Source organism: Eurytemora carolleeae, unplaced genomic scaffold (genome assembly GCF_000591075.1).
Source record: "Eurytemora carolleeae unplaced genomic scaffold, Eaff_2.0 scaffold189, whole genome shotgun sequence".
NCBI lineage: Eukaryota > Metazoa > Arthropoda > Copepoda > Calanoida > Temoridae > Eurytemora > Eurytemora carolleeae.
The window spans coordinates 294969-317201 of record NW_019396111.1 but is presented as its reverse complement, the minus strand read 5'-3'; the positions used below and the strand labels follow the sequence as shown (position 1 = coordinate 317201).

At 36.7% G+C, this 22233-nt stretch overlaps 1 protein-coding gene across 2 annotated transcripts; it reads left to right on the top strand.

The window, feature by feature from the left end:
• The first annotated feature begins 4569 nt into the window (after nt 1–4569).
• On the top strand, nt 4570–18590 carry LOC111695229 (transcriptional repressor NF-X1). Of its 2 annotated transcripts, XR_002763816.1 has the most exons (14): nt 4608–6848; nt 6976–7128; nt 7216–7532; nt 7904–8025; nt 8385–8732; nt 10111–10342; nt 11004–11235; nt 11741–11983; nt 12572–12706; nt 13052–13273; nt 15320–15418; nt 16181–16305; nt 16954–17672; nt 18394–18590. XR_002763816.1 is itself a non-coding variant. In XM_023464458.1 (13 exons), the coding sequence occupies exons 1-13, from the start codon at nt 4623–4625 to the stop codon at nt 17036–17038; spliced, it is 4539 nt and encodes a 1512-aa protein (XP_023320226.1). In that variant the 5' UTR covers nt 4570–4622; the 3' UTR covers nt 17039–17846. The 2 variants fall into 2 exon arrangements, 1 of the variants encoding a protein (XP_023320226.1); XM_023464458.1 differs by lacking the exon at nt 18394–18590 and having other exon boundaries at nt 4570–6848; nt 16954–17846.
• The last annotated feature ends 3643 nt before the right edge of the window (nt 18591–22233 follow it).

Genomic DNA, 22233 nt, shown 5'->3' with positions numbered 1-22233 from the left:
GCAGGCTGACTAGAACTTGAACTAAACTCAGAATATTTGCTAAAATAAAACAGTTTAAAAATTGATTTAACGACTGCAACACATTTTTGAGGGAAACCTGCATCCGGAGGAGGTGGTGGAGGGAGAGAGGGAGCTGGTTGGAATACCTAAGCGTTAAGTGTTTCTGCTAATTTGCATAAAATTAGAATGGCGAAATGACATTTCTTTTTTTACAGGTATATGGTCCGAAAAGTCTGAAAAGATCGTCGTCATATTACAAAATGTAATTGATGATTATTCTCGTCTGCAAATTTGCAGAAATTAATTTAAAAAATTAAGGATTTTTTTCATGATAGATTTTTTTTACAAGTTCAGTATCTTTATAAACGGTAAATGCTAGCAAAATCTACAATTACCAGGCAGGCCCTCAATCCTTCTCAGAATAGGATAATTACCAGGCAGGCCCTCAATCCTTTTCAGAATAGGATAATTACCAGGCAGGCCCTCGATCCTTCTCAGAATAGCATAATTACCAGGCAGGCCCTCGATCCTTCTCGAATAGAATAAGGAACTGATGACCTGTTTGAAACCAAATGTCGTGAACCTTTGACTTTCTGAACTATGAATTCTGTCAAATCTAATAGTCAAAGGCTTAAATATAAAAAGTTTACAGGTTTACAAAATATAGTGAATAGAAAATTAGAATTTGATGAAGAAGTTGTCATGATTCCGTTTTACAATGTTAACCATAAAACTATAGAATAGGAAGACGATGCTTAAAGCAATCTTTTCTGTATTTGATATCGTTTTAAAGCAAATAGTTTTACCAATACCTTGAAAATTTGCTTCTGAAGTGAAATGTGAATGACACTTCACAATTCCTGTTTTTAATTTTCATTAAACTATTTGATATCATTACTTGAGTCTAGTAATAGTTGCATTCCTATTCCAGAGTTGTATGGCTTTTACTGAAGTAAAACCGTTGTTGTGATGTTGGCTACTGATGCTATTGGTTAAGCTAGGAAAGTGTTTATATTTCTATTTTCTACAAGATAAAAATACAATTTTCCCATGGCTTCTAAGATATAAGAAAATAAAAGATGTGACAGCAACAATAAGCGAACTATAATGATGTAACTATGAGGTACTAGAAAGGACTGGCAGGAAAGAATTGTCCATCGTTTTTGAGGTAAAACCGTTTTCCGTTTGCGTTTTGAAAATTTGTTTTGTTTTATAATTTTGATCAGAGTAAAAACTTTGCTTTGTGAAAAAAGCAAACTTGTCTATCATGCAATTATAAAACAGGATTGTGAAGTCTATAAACTGAAAACGATGGACAAGGACAGGACGTTAGGTCAAAATGCGTCAGAAAAGACAAAATTCATCTTTAAAATGGCCGACCATGAGGTCCGAAAAAAAACTTGAAATTTCGATACCTGATCTCTGATGGGTACAGTCTGATAACCATCTGGGAACCACGCAATAACTGAAGACTTATGGTACGGGCATAGCCGGGTACTTCTCCTGGAATAGTATAAAGAGAGGTGGGAGATGTGGGAATGAAAGTGTGGATAACTACGGAACTGGGGATATAAAGATGTAAATGGGATTCCGGTTGGACCAAGATCACATTTCTCAGTGTCCAGAACACAAAGGGTAGATTGACATCAGATTTCCAGACCAGCTTTAATTCTTCTTTTCAGATCTAGCAAACTTTATACTTGTTTATACAATTCTATTCGTGGGACATTTATCTTCTTTACTTCATCTTCTCCTATTTTCTTTTTTCTTTATTCTCCATTTCTTTTGTAATTTTTAATTTTCTTTCCCTATTTTTCTTGTCTTCCTTTCTGTTCGCTTTCTTTCCTTCTTTTTCGCTTTCTTTCCTTCCTGTTCGCTTTCTTTCTTTCCTGTTCGCTTTCTTCACTTCCTGTTCACTTTCTTTACTTCCTGTTCGCTTCCTTTCCTTCCTGTTCGCTATCTTTCTTTCCTGTTCGCTTTCTTTCTTTCTTGTTCTCTTTCTTTCCTTCCTGTTCGCTTTCTTTCCTTTCTGTTCGCTTTCTTTCCTTTCTGTTCGCTTTCTTTCCTTCCTTTTAGCTTTCTTTCCTTCCTGTTCGCTTTCTTTGCTTCCTGTTCGCTTTCTTTCCTTCATGTTCGCTTTCTTTACTTCCGGTGCGCTTTCTTTCCTTCCTGTTCGCTTTCTTTCCTTTCTGTATGCTTTCTTTCCTTTCTGTTCGCTTGCTTTCCTTTCATTTCGCTTTCTTTCCTTTCTGTTCGCTTTCTTTCCTTCCTGTTCGCTTTCTTTACTTCCGGTGCGCTTCCTTTACTTCCTGTTCGCTTTCTTTACTTCCTGTTCGTATTCTTTACTTCTTGTTCCCTTTCTTTACTTCCTGTTCGCTATTTTAAACAGTTATTTTCCAATGTCTTTTCATTATTCTGTCTTAATTAAAATGTATGCACTTGCCTGTCATCGGTTTGTATGGTTGTCTTGGCCCCTAAGTCTCATTTTTAAACATGAAAAAACAAAGACCCATGTCTAAACGGTTAATCTCTGATGAATAAGCTACACGTGTTATATTGTAAAACCTTTAGTTAAGACAAATCTCTCCAGGTATTACGTTTGACTGTACAATTGCTTTGTCTCAAGTTTATTAAAGTCATAACTTTAGCCTAAAAGACGTCTTCATATTCCAGAGTTTTCTGGTTATCGCTGTACTTACTTATTATTTTTACACAACTTTTTTCACTATCTGGCCATTGCTATACTTTTACCAAACATTATTACTTTTAAAATTCGGTGATGGTGATGGACCAAACCTCTGTCTGTAGAGTAAAAAAAGTAGATGTTAGGTCCACATTTATCGAAAATTTCACCAGATCCAATACGTTTTTCACAATCTTACCCGTTTTTTCATTATCCATTTTGTTACCTCATGTTTCCTTAATTTGCATCTTATATTTGTTTCCAGATTTTTATGCTTTCAATTGCATGAATTTTTTAACACAAACACTCTTTTCTAGTTACATTTTATATCCTTCTTTTCTAAATCATTTTTCTAGTTTAAATTTTTATCCTTCTTTTCAATATTTTTTAGTTTCATTTTCATCCTTCTTTTCTAAATCTTCAGCAGTACTTCATTTTTTATCCCTCTTTCCTAAATTTCTAGTTTCCTAAATCCTATAGTTTCATTTTTTATCCCTTACTCTAAATCTTTTACAATTTCAAGTTTCATTTTTAGACTTTTTATTTTTTCCTTTCTTCTCTTTAATGATATTGTTTAAAAGATATTTACAAAGTACGACGACCTGTCCTTTGTCTGGGAACAGAGTAGATCGATAGCTACGCCCCAGGCCGCACCGTAAATCCAACATGGCCTGCTCTCGGGGCTGTGTTGCCGTGCGGTGCGGCGAGAAACTGTATTAGAAGTACAACGAGAATAATTTAGAAATTTTTAAAGTGTTATATCAGCATTTATTTGAAAATTATCGAATCCACGGTGTGATAAATCAGTTATTCCAACAAAATGAGTTGTTTTCTTGTTCTGGGGCTAAAAAAGTTTTACTGTTTCAGCTGAATTCTGTGTGGGTCAAAGAACTTTTCTCCCCGGTATTGTTTTAATTGGCTCACGTGGAAAATTATGAAAAAGTGTGATTTTCATTAAGTTATAGGTCCTAATACAAAATTCCTTTTATTTCTACCAATAATTTTATTTTGAACATCGTAATTTTTGTGAAAAAGTACTTAAAGCAAAGTTTGGTAATTTCCTAGAGTGGGGGGGAGGGGAGGGTTCAAATCTTAACATTCTCTAGTTTTGGTAGGGTCCGTCTTATTGAACGATTTTTGGACCCCCCCCCATCCCCCCTCCCTCCTATCAATTTTGTTCATGACGAAATTAGTATTTATTTACTATTATTTAGGGTTAGGTTAGGTTAAGACGTTTTCTGGGCCGAGCGCTGCGGCCACGGGGTAGGCTACTTAAGACACTTTCTGGGCCGAGCGCTGCGGCTAGGACAGGCTAGGGGGCCGAGCGCTGCGGCCACATGGTCAATTATATCCATGTCCAACTTATAAGATCCATGTACAAAATTGATAGGAGGGGGGGGGGGGGGGCAAAAAAACGTTCTCTAGGAAAAAACAAATTTCCCAGTATACGATTCTTTGACCCCACCCCCCTTTTGTATCAATTTTGTACATGTATCTCATTTGTAATATATAGATATATGTGGACGCAGCGCCCGGCCCCCTAGACTGTCCTTGCCGCGGCGCTCGACCCCCGCTCCTTCAAAAAAATTATTGGGGGGGGGGGGGGCCAAAAATCTGATATAAAGACAAAATCGCATTTTCCCACATTTTGTGTTAAAAAATGCTCTATAAATAAGTCAAACTACATTCTGAATCAAAATGTTATATCACCGAACCGGTTAATTTTTCAATTTTATTAAGGTTCTGTTCGGTAATGTTCTAGAAAAAGATTTTGTACTTTCTTCTAAATTATTATAAAACTTATGATTCTTAATATATATGTGAATATGCTCAAACTACTCGAATAAATAATTTATAATCATAAATTCTAATTTATTTCAGAAACATTTTTCCTGGGGAACTAGGATCTGGCCCCAACATTGAGGGGCAAGCCTGGTCAATGGTGGGGGGTGGGGCTGCAGCTGGTGGGGGCGGGGGAGAACAGAATCTTCTCTCAGTTGCTGACTCCCTAGCTCATCAGAGGATGGAACTCTCAGGACAGTGGGGCGCACCGATGCATTCAGGAGTAGACCAGGGTCTCCAACATCAATTACAGCATCTTCAACAACAGCAACAGCAGCAGCTTCAACAGCAACAGCTGAGCATGATGCTGGGACAGCACGGCGGTTTAGCTCCTCTTGTTGGCCAGCAGATCTCCCAGCTCTCATCAATGCTTCCTGTTGGTTCACAACATCAATCTCCTCCAACCCTAAACATGATGCTGGGGAGTGGAGCTAATATTGCTGCCATGTTCCAAGGACATAACGGTATGGCACCTGTTCAGTCCCCGCCCTCCTCCCAGGGTGGAGGACAAGGATATCTGCTGCTAGGAACAGCACAGCATGGACAGAGACCAGGAGAGCAAGGAATGCCTCCTGCAATATCTCCTAATTCTACTCCGGGTATTCAGATGCCAGGACCTCCAGCTACTCCTCCAATGGTTGGGGTAGAGATGGGAGATAGAAACATGTACATGGGGAATATGGGACGAATGGTTCATGGAATTGACAAGTTCTCTGTAGAAGGTATGGATGAGAATCAACAATATGCCTGGAAAGGAATTCAAGGAGGAATTTTGGCGGAGATGTTTCCTAGCGTTGACAGACAAATGCAACACTTTGCAGATCCAAGAATGCAGACGGGGGCTCAGGGACAGAATATGAATCATGCTGCCATGGCCCAGTTTCAGGCTCAGGAGAATATGGTTCGGATGCAACAGCATCAACAGCAGCAACAACTTCATCAGAAGCAGCACTACTCCCAACAAATGCAGGGACATCCTCAGATGTTCCAGGATATGAGAGGATTTTCTCAAATTGTTCCTGCCCAGTCTCCTCCTGCTCCCAATGGTATGCAGTTTCACCATGGAGGTCCTCCTGGGCCACGTCCTCGTCCTGTTGGTGGGGATGATTCATCTCCTGGGTTTACTCCCGAGGTGCCAGCTCCACACGAGGCTGAAAATCCTAAAGATGATCTTGTTATCGGCAGCTGGAATGATGAGTGTGAGAAGGAAGGAGCTGGAATTGCTCCGCCTGGGCCTCCGCCTCAGATTCTGCAGAATATGAGTCAGCCTCCGCCGAATCAAGTTCATCGGCAAAACGAACCTTTCTTCGGAGGAAACTTTCATCCTCCGAACAACAATAGAGGAGGGTGGGGACAAACTATGGAGGAAGAGCAGTTTTCAGCTGATGGAAGCAACCGAGGGAAGCATCATGATTTCAGAGGCAGGGGACGCGGAAACAAGATGGATATGGTAAGTCGACATGATGAGAATGAGAACAATCGATCAGCTGGAACTTTCAGGGGTAGAGGTATGTCTCGAGGAGGTAGAGGTAGCTTTGGTTACGGTCGGATTGTAGACCAGGATAAATCTGAGGGGAAAAACGCCGCCATCGAGGAAACTAAAGCTTTGATGCTGAAAATGAGGTTGGAAGATAAGGAACTCATTGACCGGCACAAGAAGGAGCACGGGATAACAGATGAAAACGATGAAAATTCTAAATCTGAAGCACCAGAGGTTCAGCCTGGTGCGTACAGACCGCGAGAGAAGCGAGGACGAGATGACCGCAAAGACGCTCAGAGAGCTCGAGGAGGACGGGGCCGAGGAGGACGAGGGATGCCCCCTCATATGCCTGGTATGGCTGGAGCTCCTGCTCCTCTGTTTGGATTACATCATGGAGGTTCAGACTTTAGAACTCCTCCTTTCCCTGGTCTTGAGGGATTCTTTCCGCCGCAGGCAATGGGACACTTTCCACCTGGTTTCCCGCCTCACCTAGGTCCCGGATTTCCTCCAGGAATTATCCCGGGAGGTATGAGAGGTCGTGGATTCCCTCGAGGTCGAGGGTTTCCTGCTGGTTTCCCGCCTAGAGGCTTCCCGCCTCCAATGATTGGTGCACGTGGAATGCGAGGGATGCGAGGACCGTATCAAGGAGGGGGTCGAGGTCGTGATCGGGGAAGAGGAGGAGGAGGGGGAGGACCTGAGCCGGGTGATGGAGCGAGTACTGAAGAACCACCTTCTGAAGATAATCCTCTTCTGAGTGCTATCAACAAACCTAGTGTAGAGACGGATACACAGGCTGCTGTCGTGGAAACTGACGAGCCGTCAAAAAACTTGTTTAGCGAGCAGGTCAGTCATAGGTTTCAATAAAAATAAAAATCCAGATACATATCTAGTTTTAGTCAAAAATTATTTTCTTCCTCTTACCTGTCTGAAACTGTTTAAATTTTCCTTCATTTCTAACTTGTATTTTTAGGGAACCTACGAGGGCCAGCTGGCCCTGCTCGCTGGAGCCGACCTTAGGGTCAGGCTGACCGATCAGCTGGTCCGCGGTCAGACCGAGTGCATGGTCTGCCTTGACAGAGTTAGGCAAACTCATGCAACTTGGGACTGTCACAATTGCTTCCAAGTAAGTTTTATATCAAGTTTTAAAGGTTAATAAACATTTTTCCTGTATTTTATATTGAAGTATTTGGGCTAAAATTGTCTTTTTTAGATTTTCCATCTCAATTGTATAAAGAAGTGGGCTAAGACCGCCCGAACTGAGTCTGGGGGCTGGAGGTGCCCTGGATGTCAATCTGTTACCTCCATCGGTCCCTCGGAGTACCGCTGCTTCTGTAGAAAACTCCGGAACCCGGACTGGAACCGGAACGAAGGTCTGGTTCCTCACTCCTGTGGAGAAGTATGTGGAAGGAAAAGATCAGATCCGTGTTCTCACTCCTGTAAGGAGCTCTGCCATGCTGGACCCTGTCCAACCTGCACTGCTACTATACTGATAACCTGCCCTTGTGGAAAAGAGAAAACTAGAATGAAGTAAGTTTAAGTCCCCCCCCCCCCTCTTTAAACATTACCTCCTCCCTGCCCTCCCTGTATGTTAGAACATTTTTATCGCTGAGTCGGGGAAAATATTTCAATTTTTGGGTAACAGGTTACATCTAATTTCCCACAAAATCTTGTAGAATATAATTTAAAAATAATAAAAACGTCTGTTTCCAGTGTATAATGTACATCATCAAATTAAAAATTTATATTTCAAATTTTCTTAAAACTGAACCTTGAAATTTTATTGAGTTGTAATGAACATCTAAGCATTAATTCCTAATCAAAACTTCTGAGGAACGTCAAAGAATGCATTCTCCTTGTATTCTGCCGATCTTTTAATAGTAATAATAATATTGTTAAAGGTGTGGCGAGGAATTTACTTGTGAGGGAGTTTGTGGAAAGAAATTAAACTGTGAGGAACATGAATGTCAGGATGTTTGTCATCAAGGTCCTTGTTATGATTGTCTTAAGGTCTTCAATCAAGGTAATTAATTTATTTATTAAAGTCATTCTTAATTCTAAAATATTAAAGTCTACAATAAAGCTCTTCGTTGAATAATTAAGTAAAGTGAATCGCTGAGGGGTGTTCTGACCCACAGTCTACTTCTCCTCTCTATACACATTTTAAACACGTCTGGGGTTGTCTGTTAAATCCGCCCAGGTTTTGATCTTTTCTTGATTCCTGGATGCATATATATTGATAATTGATGTATGTTCGCTATAGCTGGCTAAATAAACGGCTGGACCAAATTGGCAATAAGTACCCTAGACCTAGGCTACAATTAACATCGGGAGTATCTATGACCATATGATAAAAAATTCACTGGAACCTTTGTTTTCTAGTATGCTACTGTGGGAAGAGTGTACGTGAAGTAGTATGCAGTAAAGAAACTGTTGGAGTAACAAACTACGAGTGTGAGAACATGTGTGAGAAGTCCCGCGACTGTGAGCTCCATCAATGCGATTCTCCATGTCATCCCGGAGTCTGTGAACCCTGTCTACTCACCCCTAGTAGAGTTACAACCTGTCCCTGCGGACAAACCCCCCTGGAGAAGTTGTATGAAAGGGACGGATTATCTCCGCGTGAGAACTGTTTGGATCCTGTTCCTACTTGTGGTATGACTTGTAGTGCTAAACTCCCGTGTGGAAACCTGGCAAGTCCTCACACCTGCTCTTCAGTTTGTCACACAGGTAGACAACTAATATTATGTCATGGTAAGCATTTTACAACTGAGAGGGACTAAACTCAATTTTAAATAACCCTGTACATGTTCAGTGCAGGGGGATAATATTTGACTACCTGGGCAGCTATTTAGCTTCAGTTTACACTTCAGACTGTTAGCTAATATAGAATATAAAGACTTCACGGTCTAATCTTGCAGTACACACATCAAATATGCAGTACGCTTTCGGAGTACAAGTGTTTTGGGGAGGATTTGTATTATAAATTTTACTTAGTTTTCTCAGAATCGTTTGTAAATAAAGAAGTTATTACTCTGTTAAAGATTGTTTTAGCAATTCCCTTTGTGAAAATGTTGTATTGTATTTTGTAAAAGAGCAGTGTTTAACGGCCCAGTGCTTAGGATCCGGATCCGCATCAAAATTAAATGGATCCTAAGCATTGGTTTAACCTAAATGGAAAACAAATTTTCCAAGCCTCGTTTGAAATCGGCATTTTGTAAAAAAAAGTTATAAAGAAATCCCAATGGGAAAAAATTATGGAAACAACTAAAATTTTTCTTCTTAACAGATCAATGATTCCAAATAATGTTTAAACCATTTTAAACGGATTCTCTTTAAGTGACCCTCATTTTGAATGGGGCATGAACAATTCACAATGATACTCTTTAAATCAATAATGAGGAAGTTACAGTCGTTTGTGTGTAGATCAAAAGGTGTTTAATTCTGACCATTTCCTCCATTGTTTTAAATGCATTAAATCCGCAAGTCACTTGCCAGAAAAACCACAGTTATAACAATCTATATTCAAAGAGAAAATTATGGATATCATGCATTCCTAATCAAACATAGCTTTCACAGGTACCGTTGTGTATCGTACATTCCTTTCTATAAACGGAAAAGATCAATTTAAATTAAATGTTAACAGTCCCTTTAAGTTTAATTTATTGAAAACCAAATTCTGTTAAAGCGCAAAAATCATATTTTCAGTAATCCCCCCACGTACTGTAATACACAGATTGATTTTTGAAAGTGGAGTACACGGCCTGTACAAGGATTGACGTACATCTTCACTCTATATACTTTAACCTCGTTGGCCTAGTGTCATGTTCATTTTACACCGACACCATTTGATTCAAGCGATCAAATGATAGTCAACATCTTTTAGTTTTAAATTGATAAAAATATTTAATGATACAAACGCCATTATATTTTTGTTGCAAGATAATTGACGTAAACAAGTAACATTTGTCTCGTTATTGGAAAATATCAGATCTAAGTTTGAAGTTTGAATATTCTACTTTTAAACTATTGAAATCAATGCAATTTAATTTTAAAAAATTTAGTTTTTTAATTTTCTACCCGATGGTATTATTAATAATGATTCTAGGTCCCTGTCCGACATGTCCTAAGAACACCCTGGTAAGGTGTAGGTGCGGATATATGGATAAGGAGATACCGTGCTGTGAGTTGACCGGTAGACCTGATGATGCTAGATGTGAGAAGAGATGTCAGAAGAAAAGATCCTGTGGTCGGCATAAGTGTACCCAGCTCTGCTGTATAGAGATAGAACATGAATGTAATCTTATCTGCGGAAAACTTCTCACCTGTGCCCTACACAGGTAATACGACATTACTCATACCACTCATCATATTCAAACCCGACGTTGTAACCTTTGATGTTTCAATTTTTGGCTATTTGCTCGAGCAGAATTTTAAGTTTTAAAATCCAAAATCTACAACAAAAATATCAAGACAAAAATCGGGGGAAAATATAGTAAATTCCGCGAATCCCAAAGGCAATTTTGATATGATAAAAAAATTCAAACGTTCTTCAGAATGACAATATCCTTCCTATTCAAATTAGTAAAATTAAGATTTAAAAAAAGGAAACTTCGATTCCCTTTATATTGCCAAATTATAATCAGGAAAAATAAAGTTAGTTTTTTCCCTAAAGCTTTAAAAATCTAGTATTTATTAAAAAAAAAATTGAGTGACCCTTCTAAATAGTTTTATTAACAAAAACTAAGATGACAGGGTGTGTTTATTTTTAAGAAATAACCCTGGGGGATTTTTGAAAGGGGGGGGGGAGAATGAAACATTGGAGTTAAACATCAAGACAAGATTTTTCTATCATTTTTCATCATCCAAAAAATTATTTATTTTCTCATAAAAATCGTGTATTTTCCCCCAATTCAGCGGGGGGTGGGGAATAGTTTTTCAAGAAAATAAACCCCTGTAAGATTATATAGTATTTTTGCAATAATCTACATATATTTTCAGATGTGAAGATCTGTGCCACCGTGGGAACTGTAAAACCTGTCCTCGTGTTAGTTTTGACGAGCTCCACTGTAGTTGCGGAGCAGCAGTCCTGTATCCCCCGGTAGCCTGTGGAACTAGGCCCCCGGAATGTAAGGAACCCTGCAGCAGGATTCATCCTTGCTCTCATACCGTTACACATTCTTGTCATAGCGAGGATAATTGCCCTCCCTGTACTCAACTCATTGTCAAGCGGGTAATTATTCTTTTAAAATAAACTTCTTTTTAAGAAATAACGAACCTAGGCAGATTGGAAGCTTGAGGCAAAATTGACTAATAAAGCTTTTATACTTCTTTTGAGCAACTAGGTGTAATAATTATTTTTTTATCCCTTTCAACTTAAAAAATAAAAAAAAATAAGCATTTAAAAGTATTTTTGTGTTGAAAATAAGTTCATGCGTTCTATTTGCCTACAGGGCACATGAAAATCAGTTTTTCCCCCAGTGCAGTGTTAAGTATCCGGATCCATTCGATTCTGCGACATTTGGGCTTTCTGGATTCTGATCCGCAAAAATATGATGATCAACTAATCCAGATCCAAATGGCGAAATTTCAACCAAAACATCGGGAATAAACTTTTGATCTTATAACACACATTCTTACTAAGCCAATGGTGGGGAAAAATAAGTCTTGAACAGGGGGAGGGGGATTTTTCTCATTCGTCAGAAAAATGTATTTAGCTGACTTTATATTTTTTCTAGTGCTATGGTGGACATGAAGAGAGGAAGAATGTTGCTTGTCTGGTGGAAGGAATATCATGCGGAAAACCGTGTGGAAAACCTTTATCTTGTGAAAACCATTCCTGCATCAAGATCTGTCACGCAGGAACTTGTCTTACCGGAGATATCTGTACTCAACCCTGCACCAGGAGCAGGAGCTGTGAACATCCCTGCGCTCAACCCTGTCATACTGGGGTTTGTCCTGATACAGTCTGTACTACTCAGGTATACACATGCACTTTAAATTTATAGTTTTTTATTTATTTCTGAAGAATTAATTTTTTCTAGATTAAACTCTGCACAGAAAATAAAGAATTGTTCAAATCTTTACCAGACTGTTGACTCCACCCACCCTCAAGATAAACCGGATTATTAATACACTACCCCTAACTTTTGGCCCTTAGAAAACTTGATGGACAATTTGTTCAAAAGCCAGAAAATTAACGAGATTATCTTCAACCATTTAGATATCAGTTTTTCAATCATTCTCTTTAGTCAATACTTAAAAATAATAAGAGAAAAATTAAGAAATATTTTAGAAATTTTTTTAATTTTTTAAAAAGTTTAGTACAAGTTTGTGACCTGGATCCGGATCAAATTATTTTTAAGGGATTGCAGATCCAGGATCCGGATCCGTATTGAAATGAAATGAATCCGTAGCAATGACATCATTGTCTCCAACCAATAATTTCCTGATGAAATAAACATTTTTAAAGAAACAAAGAAAAACTTTACACCACAATTATGTTTTATAATGGATTTGATATCAAACCTTGAACAAGATTTGTTACTCTATCCTTTACTCCTGTTTAGGTTCGGTTAACCTGCGAGTGTGGGAACCGAACTGCCAGCCTACCCTGCTCCGATAACTCCTATAGTAGGGTTACTACAGCTCTTCTTGCTACCCGGATGCAGGACGTGCAAGCAGGAAATACTGTTAGTCTCAAGGTGGGTCACTACATCTATTTTATTCTATAGAAACTCGGTTAGCAAAGTAATTTCAAGAAAGGGCAAATTTCTTTGGACATTTTTTGGAAGGACATTTCATTGGTAGGACATTTCATTGGTAGGACATTTCGTTGTAAGACCTTCACTGTAAAGATTTAATTAAGATTCAGGACAAAAATGTCTGAGTCACGAAATAAGTATTAGGAAGTGTTAAAAATGTCCTGTCTAGCAAATGAACTGTCTATTAATGTAATGAATAATATTTAAGCACCTTATCCTCGTAACAAGCTAGGAAATATACACAATATTTATAGATTATGATTTCAATGTTTGGATTTTGTTTAGGAATTATCTAAGAGCAACAGGAAGTTAGAATGCTCCGAGGAGTGTTCCAAACTTGAACGTAACAAGAGAATAGCGCTAGCACTACAGATTAGAAACCCGGAGCTCAGTGCTAAAATCACTCCCCGCTACTCCGACTTTATGAAGGATTATGCTAAAAGAGATCCTAAGTTCTGTTCAACGATCCATGATGAGCTGGCAAAATTGGTTCAGCTTGCGAAGGAGGTAAAGTTTTTATTTTTACTCTGCTATGATACAGGGTTACCCAAAAAGGATGAGACTGTAAAGACGATCCAAAACTCTAAATATATGACTATTTGAAGCTTGATTGGTTTCACCAGGCAATTGAGTAAATTGATGGTTAACTAAATTATTAAGCACACAAATAAGCCAGTTTTGGCCTGTAATAAACCCCGAATGCAAAAAAACGGACTAAACAAATTCCGTACAATCGTCTCTGAAGTCTCATCCTTTGTGGGTAACCCTGTACCATCATCTATAAGAGATTGGAAATAAATAGATAAAATAAAGACTGAAAGATTATCAAAATTGTTAAATTGAGAGGGTGAGTTTGACCAATTTGAATACATTTGGGATGTTTTGAGGAATCTGAATGAAATTTTGCATATGGGCACCATTTGCGTTTCTTTTAAGTAAAAAAATAAAAATGTGGGAAAAAATATTTTCCCCTCTTTTCCTCAGTTTTACATGTTTTTTAAAGCTTTTTAAAGCTGATTCAAATATCAGCTAGGTGTTTTACTCTACCATAAGAATTAGGTTTTCAGATCACTTTTCCCACTATTTTCCCCTATTTTATCATATTTTCCCAATTCGTTAATGTTTTTCACATTAGATTCATGAATTCATTTTTAATCTTTTGAATAGAGAACTCAATTAGATAGTGTTAAAAAAGTGGGTAACAATTATTCCCCCCCCNCCCCCCCCTGTTTTTCCATGTTTTTTGTAGCTTTTTATTAAAAAGTCTGTTTAGAACACCTACATGTTAGTCAAGAATCTCATTACTAACATCAGTACGAAGTTTAAGGTTTTTCAGATCACCTAGCTGTTACTTGAGTTGGGGAAAAAGTTTTTAAAATGGGAAAAAAATTCATTCCTCAAAAAATTAAGACAGGATTCCAAATGTATTCAAACTAGGCTTTTAGGGCGCTTCGCGCCCATCTTCTAAATTGATTGTGAACATGTTCTCTTTGTGTACATCGTAAAACAAAACAAAAATAATTCACGGATTTTCACAAAAAAATTCGTGGATTTTCAAAATTTTCAAAAATTTAATGAAGATCGAATTTTGATGAAGACAAATATTTGAAATTTTGATCAATCATAAACCTTCCCTGGGGTCCCTAGATGTCCCACAAAAAATTTGGGCCCGATCTGTTCAGCCGTTTTGACGTTTATTGGATACAAACAAACAAACAGACAAACAGACAGACAGACAGACAAGCCCAATTTATATATAGACTAGCCTTAGGTGGATTTTCAAAATTTTCAATAATTTAATGAAGATCGAATTTTGATGGAGACAAATATTTGAAATTTTGATCATTCATAAACCTTCCCTGGGGTCCCTAGATGTCCCACAAAAAATTTGGGCCCGATCGGTTCAGCCGTTTTGACGTTTATTGGATACAAACAAACAAACAAACAGACAGACAGACAAGCCAAATTTATATATAGATTGGTCAAACTCACCCTCCCCGATCAGCAACTTTCTTCAAAAATAAAACAAAAATTTCTTTGTAAAAGATAAAAAATTAATCAAGGATAAAGGATTGAAAAGTATAAGTCTCGCAGTGAATCTGCTTTAGCTAGTTAATCAATTATATAATACTAGGCTCTTCTATTTGAATTGTAAACATTTTCTCTTTGTATACATTGTAAAATACAAACAAAACAAAAGTTCGCGGATTTTATTTTAAAAAATCGATTATTTTCAAAATTTAATGAAAATCGAACATTGTTGGTGGCTAACTTTTGAAATTTTGAGTATATAAACCTTCTCTGGGGTCATGTGAAGTCCTACACAAAATTTGAGCCCGTTCGGTTCAGCCGTTTTGACGTTTATTGGATACAAATAAACAGACTAGCAAAGTATATACACATATATATAGATGTTTTTAGTTTTAACTTTGATTGTATGTTTTTCTTTTAATCTCTTCTATGCCAAACAAATGTGTCACGATGAATTGCGTAGGAATTCTGAGTCCCTGTGATAGGTTTGTATTCTGGTGAATATGACCTAATTATGTTTAGTCTAAACAGAAGAGTCGGATCAAATCCTTTGATTGTATGAACAGAGAGAAGAGACAATTAGTTCATGAGTACGCTGAACACTTTGGCTGCGAGTCGGAGGTAATGAAAAATAACACCAAAAAAAATTCCTGAGATGGAATTTAAAGAATTTGAGCCGCGGTTTAAATCCGCCAAAACCCGGTTTAAATTAAGCGCCGGCTTAAATCTTGAAGCATTCGATACAAAAAAATTATTCCCTATCCACCTTTTGAAAATAATTTTCCCCCTCACATGGTAGGTTTTGTCGCGCAAATATATTCGCTGTATTGAGGAAAATGACCGATTTCAAGGAGAAAATAAATTAATTTTTATTTTTTTAATAAGTGCTGGAAGACCCCCCAAAGGATGGGTCTTCAGAGACGACTCAACAGATTAAGTCATTTTACTTCAATTCGACGTTTCCCTTAGCTTTACGCCATTCTTTCATTCATAATAAATAGTATTTAATTATTTAGTGGTGTGGGCTAGAACAACAATGATCCTGAAAATTGAGATAATTAAAGAAATAAAGATTTCAAGTCTTCATTTAATTCTCATCTTTTGTTACCCACCTTTTACATCTAAAATATTTAGTAATAACATTTTCATTTTATATGAAAAAAATTACCATCATTTTTGAGGAAAATATCAATTTTGTCCAACAATTGTAAATAATATAATAGAAACTGAAAACTTTAGGTTAAAGCCAAAATATTCTGTGAAAAATCTAGAAACTAAATTTTAAAAAGTTGAAATTTTGTGGGAATTTCTACTTTGAACAGAAAGTTTCACACAATTGTTCTATCGTGGTTTTCAAGTTGAAACATGAATTGAATTATTTAGTCCTTTGATGCTGAACCTAAGAGAAATGTTGTTGCTACTGCTTCACGAGACAAGTCCTGGCTGCCAGCAATATCTTTGCTAGACTTTGTCCAGAAAATGAAGAAGGTCCCAGCTCCCGTCAGTAGGTAAATATGAATAAAAAATATACTTTTTATATTTATTTTAAACTTTTTTTTTCTCAACATGGATTCAATTCATCAGGAAACCACTCAAAAAATGACTTCTTATTTTGACGAGTAATGAATATTATTGAAAAATGACGATTCCAAGCAATCTCCTAAAAAAAACAAATTAATGTTTTCCTAGGTTTTATCCCCCATTCAGGCCTTCAGGTTTAAATAAATAAATTTAAATGTAAATGACCTCCCCCCCCCACCCAACCCCTCACTCAGCAATCAACATTAAGACAAATATTTTGTAAACGAGTGGTTACATTATTCCTTCCAGTCTGGAACTATGAATTAATAAGTACTAAAATAAATGATTTTATGCAGAGTTTTTCTGAAACCTTGCTTCATTTTTTATTCTAGTATTGATAATTTTGTTTGTTTCAAAAGTCTTTATTTTAAAAGTTAAGGTTATGGAGAAAGTAATGTTTTTAAGCATTAACCCATTGTTAAGCTTATTCTGCTAATTTATACTCACGTCACTCAAACTTTTCACTCGTTACATTTTTTCCAGTGACGGAAGAAATGTAAACTCTGAACTCATCCTTATTTATATAATATTAATGTTTTCTAAGATAAAATCATTTAATCTTTTTGTGTATTTAGTACTGAGACGGTTTCTCCCGTATTTACTTCTCTCTCAAAAGTAGAACCAGTTGCACCAAAGGAGAAGATCGATTGGTTTGATTAATCCCACCTTGTAGCCTGGCTCCTTGTTCACCTCCAGACCTGGAAACATCAAACCTGATCTATCTAGGCTTCTGTTCTAATTCAAACATGGATAAACAATAAGGCTCCTCCTGCAAGAACGTGTTTCAAGTTTGAATTTAACTTTCAAACAATGTCGAGACATAATCCAGTGTTAAACTTGTTGCTATCCGATCTTTTTATCCCTTCGCTCCCGTTCCTTTATGTTTCTTATTCCGAATGAAGAAACTAAAATCAGATTTGAGAAAAATGTTTGGGAATATTTTTAGTGATGAAAAGTCGGGAATGTTTGAACTGAATCGTGAGAATCTATAATTTAACCAATATTTACTTGAAGTATGAGGGAAAGGGCAGGTTGTATTGAAAGTAGATTTAACCCTCTACTCTTAACCATACAGTGCACTTCCCTCCCAAACTATTATTTGTCTTGGTTTAATTTCACTTATCGCCTCAATTTTTCTTTCTTTGCAATGTCTCTGCAAAAACTATCAAACTTTTTCATCTTTAACCCATATAATTTAATATAAAACTAAAATTTGATTAACGAAATCTTAATTTAAAAATAATTGTATGAAGAGTCTCGATTTTCGGAGACTTGAGAAACGCATTGCATTACGGTAATAGTTGATATTTACTGTGCTAAGGTTTTGGTTAAGGGATACATCCGTTTGATTTGTCCTCGTACCTTTTTAACGTTTTTAATTTGCCTTGCGTTATTATTCTTGAATCAGTTAAAATTCTAAAAAAAATGTCGTTGCTTAAAAATATTATTTTGTTGCTAGGGTTACCTTCAGTCTAAACTAGTATATCAGTCTCCAAAACCTCGTAGAAATAACATTTTTCATAATTTCATATCGCGAATATCTCTGGAGTGTAAAGTATTTACAAAGTCCCCCCCCCTCTTCAACTAGCTTGTTATACCTAAGATGAAGGAAAAAGTATTTTAATTTTTTTGTCGATTTTTTGGTATTTCGTAAATTTTGTGCGCCAACAATCCTTTTTTGATTTTTATGGTTTGTATGTTAAAAGCGGAAGGGGGGATTTAAATTACACTACTGAGTTATTTCTTTTAATGTTTGTTCCTTAGAATAAATTGTGAGGTAATTAAATAATTAGAGAGAAGTCGAATTTTGTTTTCGAACATTTAGTTTTTGTTTTAAATCGTATTAACAATAGCTTTCTTGTGAAGGTAACCTGAAATTTCTAAAAACTAAATTTTTCTGCATTCAAACGGTTATTTTAATTTAACCGCAAGTCGGCTCATTTTATAGAGTGTGTTAGTATCTTAAAGCATGAGAAAAGGGTGTCTGATTCTACCATGCTTCTACATAATATCAGAGATAATCTGTCAGTAATATTATAAAAACCCGCCAACTGTAGTGAGTTAGAACTTAAAAACGTGATATTTCAACTCCATGGCGGTGATCCCTTGAACTAATGTTAAACCCAAAGACTCGTTTTATTTACAATTTACTGTTGATTAATTGTGCACACGCCCTCTATATCTATTGGCTGAAATAAACTTGCGTTTTATATTTTTGTTGAATTGAATGTGATAGAAAAATAAGTAGAGTAAACGGGAATTTTTATCCTTTGTCTAATCAATAGATATTGGCTGCTGCTTTTTTCGTTTTTCGTATCTTAGATTTTTGGTCGGAAAGGTCTGGAAAACAGCATATACGGTCTGGAAAACAGATATACGGTCTGGAAAACAGCACATACGGTCTGGAAAACAGCATATACGGTCTGGAAAGCAGAATACAAGGTCTGGGAAGTAGAAAATAAGGTCATAAAATTAGAAAATATGGTCTGGAAAGAAGGGTACAATATGTTGGAAGTAGGAATACAAGGTTTGGAAAGTAGAATATAAGTCTGGAAAGTAGAATATAAGGATGGTGTATTTTTGGACCTACGCCCATCCCCTCTACTGCCCATCCGACCTACACGCACGTGGTTTTAACAGCTGTGGTAGTTCCGATGCACTGTAGGTCGGATGGGCACATTAAAAACAGCATATTGGTGCATCCGACCTACTTTAAGCTATCGCTTGGACTCGATAGTAGGTCGGATGGGCACATTTTTCGTAGGTCAGATGGGCATTTTTCGTAGGTCGGCCCAGACATGTGGTCGCAGCGCTCGGCCCCCTAGCCTATCCTAGCCGCAGCGCTCGGCCCAGAAATGAGCTAAACAACCTAACCCTAAATATACACTAATTCTATTAAAAACTGTTGAAGTAAAGGTATTTCGTGGCCGCAGCGCTCGGCCCAGAAATGAGCCTAACCTAACCTGAAATATACACTAATTTTATAAAAAAAAAAATGTTAAAATTATAAGTCTTTCATGGCCGCAGCGCTCGTCCCCCCTACAAAAAGTGCCCATCCGACCTACGAAAACTGCCTATCCGACCTACGAAAAGTGCCCATTCGACCTACGAAAAATGCCCATCCGACCTACGAAAAATAGCCATCCGACCTACGAAAAATGCCCATCCAACCTACGAAAAATGCCCATCCGACCTACAAAAATTGCCCATCTGACCTTCAAAATTGATTGGCCGTCCGACAGCTACAATTAATTATTTCTACCCTACTGCGCTATAGGCATGACAAAAGCTGGTGAATAGGTCGGATGGGCAAGAAGATATGCCCATCCGACCTACAGCTGTCGTAGGTCAGATGTTGCAGTAGGTCGGATCAACATTACCAAATAGAAGGTCTGGAAATCAGAATACAAGGACTGGAAAGCAGAATACACGGTCTGGAAAGCAGAATATAAGGTCTGGAAAGTAGAATATAAGGCCTGGAAAGTAGAATAAAAGGTCTGGAAAGCTGAATACAAGGTCTTTAAAGTAGAATATAAGGTCTAGAAAGTAAGATTTGATGTCTGAAAGGTCTGTAAATCAGAATACAAGGTCTGTAAATCAGAATACAAGGTCTGGAAAGTAGAATACAAGGTCTGGAAAGCAGAATTCAAGGTCTGGAAAGCAGAATACAAGGTCTGGAAAGCAGAATTCAAGATCTGGAAAGCAGAATATAAGGTCTGGAAAGTAGAATATAAGGCCAGGAAAGTAGAATATAAGGCCTGGAAAGTAGAATATAAGGCCTGGAAAGTAGAATAAAAGGTCTGGAAAGCAGAATATAAGGTCCAGAAAGTAGAATATAAGATCTGGAAAGTAGAATATAAGGCCTGAAAAGTAGAATATAAGGTCTGGAAAGCAGAATATAAGGTCCAGTAAGTAGAATATAAGATCTGGAAAGTAGAATATAAGGCCTGGAAAGTAGAATATAAGGTCCAGAAAGTAGAATATAAGATCTGGAAAGTAGAATATAAGGCCTGATAGAATATAAGGTCTGGAAAGCAGAATATAAGGTCCAGTAAGTAGAATATAAGATCTGGAAAGTAGAATATAAGGCCTGGAAAGTAGAATATAAGATCTGGAAAGTAGAATATAAGGCCTGGAAAGTAGAATACAATGTCTGGAAAGTAAAATATAAAGTTAAGAAGATAGAACATATTTTTATTTTTTCAAAATTTGACCTTATTTGGCTTTTTTTTGTTAACAATGTTCCGATTCTTTCAGCACGTATCTTTCTTCTGTTATAAAAGAGCAAAACAAAAATGTAAAATTTTTTTGTTCACTTAAATTCATGCAGCGCATCACGTTTTTGTAAATAATAAATCACTAATGAAAGAAAACATTTTTTTCAAAATATGTCGATATGGGTACCGAAATATGTCGATATGGGTGCCGAAAAATCTATTGAAACACTGAATCTAAAAATATTAAAATCATAAAAATCGGTTAAGAATTAAATTAGTTTGAGGCCAAATAAAAACTGACTTTTTAGCGGAAATTTGTCCGAATCCACCAAAAATATAATTGTTTTGTTTTGCCCTAGATCAACCAATTTTCACAATTAAAAAAAAAAACTTTTTGGGACCGACATGTTTTGAAAAAATTGAAAAATCGACCTCCCTAAGTGATTGTTGATTTTTAAAAGTGCTTGCGCTGACCCATTTTTTTAATGAAAAAAAAAAATTCACAATGTTTTTTTAAAAGTTTGATTGAACAATTTTTGCTGCGTGTTGGTAATTTTTGAAAAAAAATTAATATTGTTCCAGGATTAATAAAACTTTTAAATGACTTACTAAACGATTTTGCAAGGAAGGAGACAAGTTTAAATTTAAGAAACGATGACAGCATAAATTCTGTAAAATCGTCTCTGAAGTCTCTTCCGTTTTGGTTAACCCTGTATATAAGTTTGAAAAAGAACTATCAACACCCAGATTATCAACTTTTCTCTCTTCTGTCATAAACTTTACCACATTAATCAAATCACAGGAAGAATTTCTTAAAGTAAAATTCTTGCTCTTATTTCCAAAAAGTACAGTAACCATTTTTACCCCTTGTAGAGCGGTCGGTTCTATACATCACGATATGTTTACGTATCTAACACTGTACACTTGTATATAGAGCGGTCGGTTCTATACATCACGATATGTTTACGTATCTAACACTGTACACTTGTTTATAAAATGATTACATTAAAGATTGAATATAATTTGAGTCCATAATATACAGGGTGTCCCAATAAATATGGGAATTCAGTGACGAATTCGATATCGTCTTTTTAAATAATTCTTTGATTTAGTATAGTGATATAGCTGTAATCAGTAAGATTGTTCACATTTTGTTTGTTTATGTTTTGACTGCTTACGGTTGTACTTGGTAAAACAAGAAAATTGCACTATACAAACAGAGTACACTTGTCCGTCTACACTGTTCATCTTGCGGAGACATTATAGAAACATCTTTACAGTCTTTTACCCCTTTCATAAAATAAATCCTTATAGCAGACATAATAATATTATGGCTTTTGAAATTAGGTATTACAATGCTAATTCATTTCAAAGACGATATCCAATTCGTCACTGAATTCCCATGTTTTTTGGGACACCCTGTATCATATTGGAGTATCTATAGCATTCAACACGTAAATACTCGTACAACGTTTTAATTTACTTCATTTTGTGCAAGCATATTTTTTTTACTAGAGTCACTAGTCTGAAATTCTGATTTGAATGTTTCTTTTGAAATTTTCTGTCACAGAGTTACCCGCATAAGGGTTTCAGAAATCGACTGCAACGAATTTCTTGAACCTTTCTTCTTACATTCGA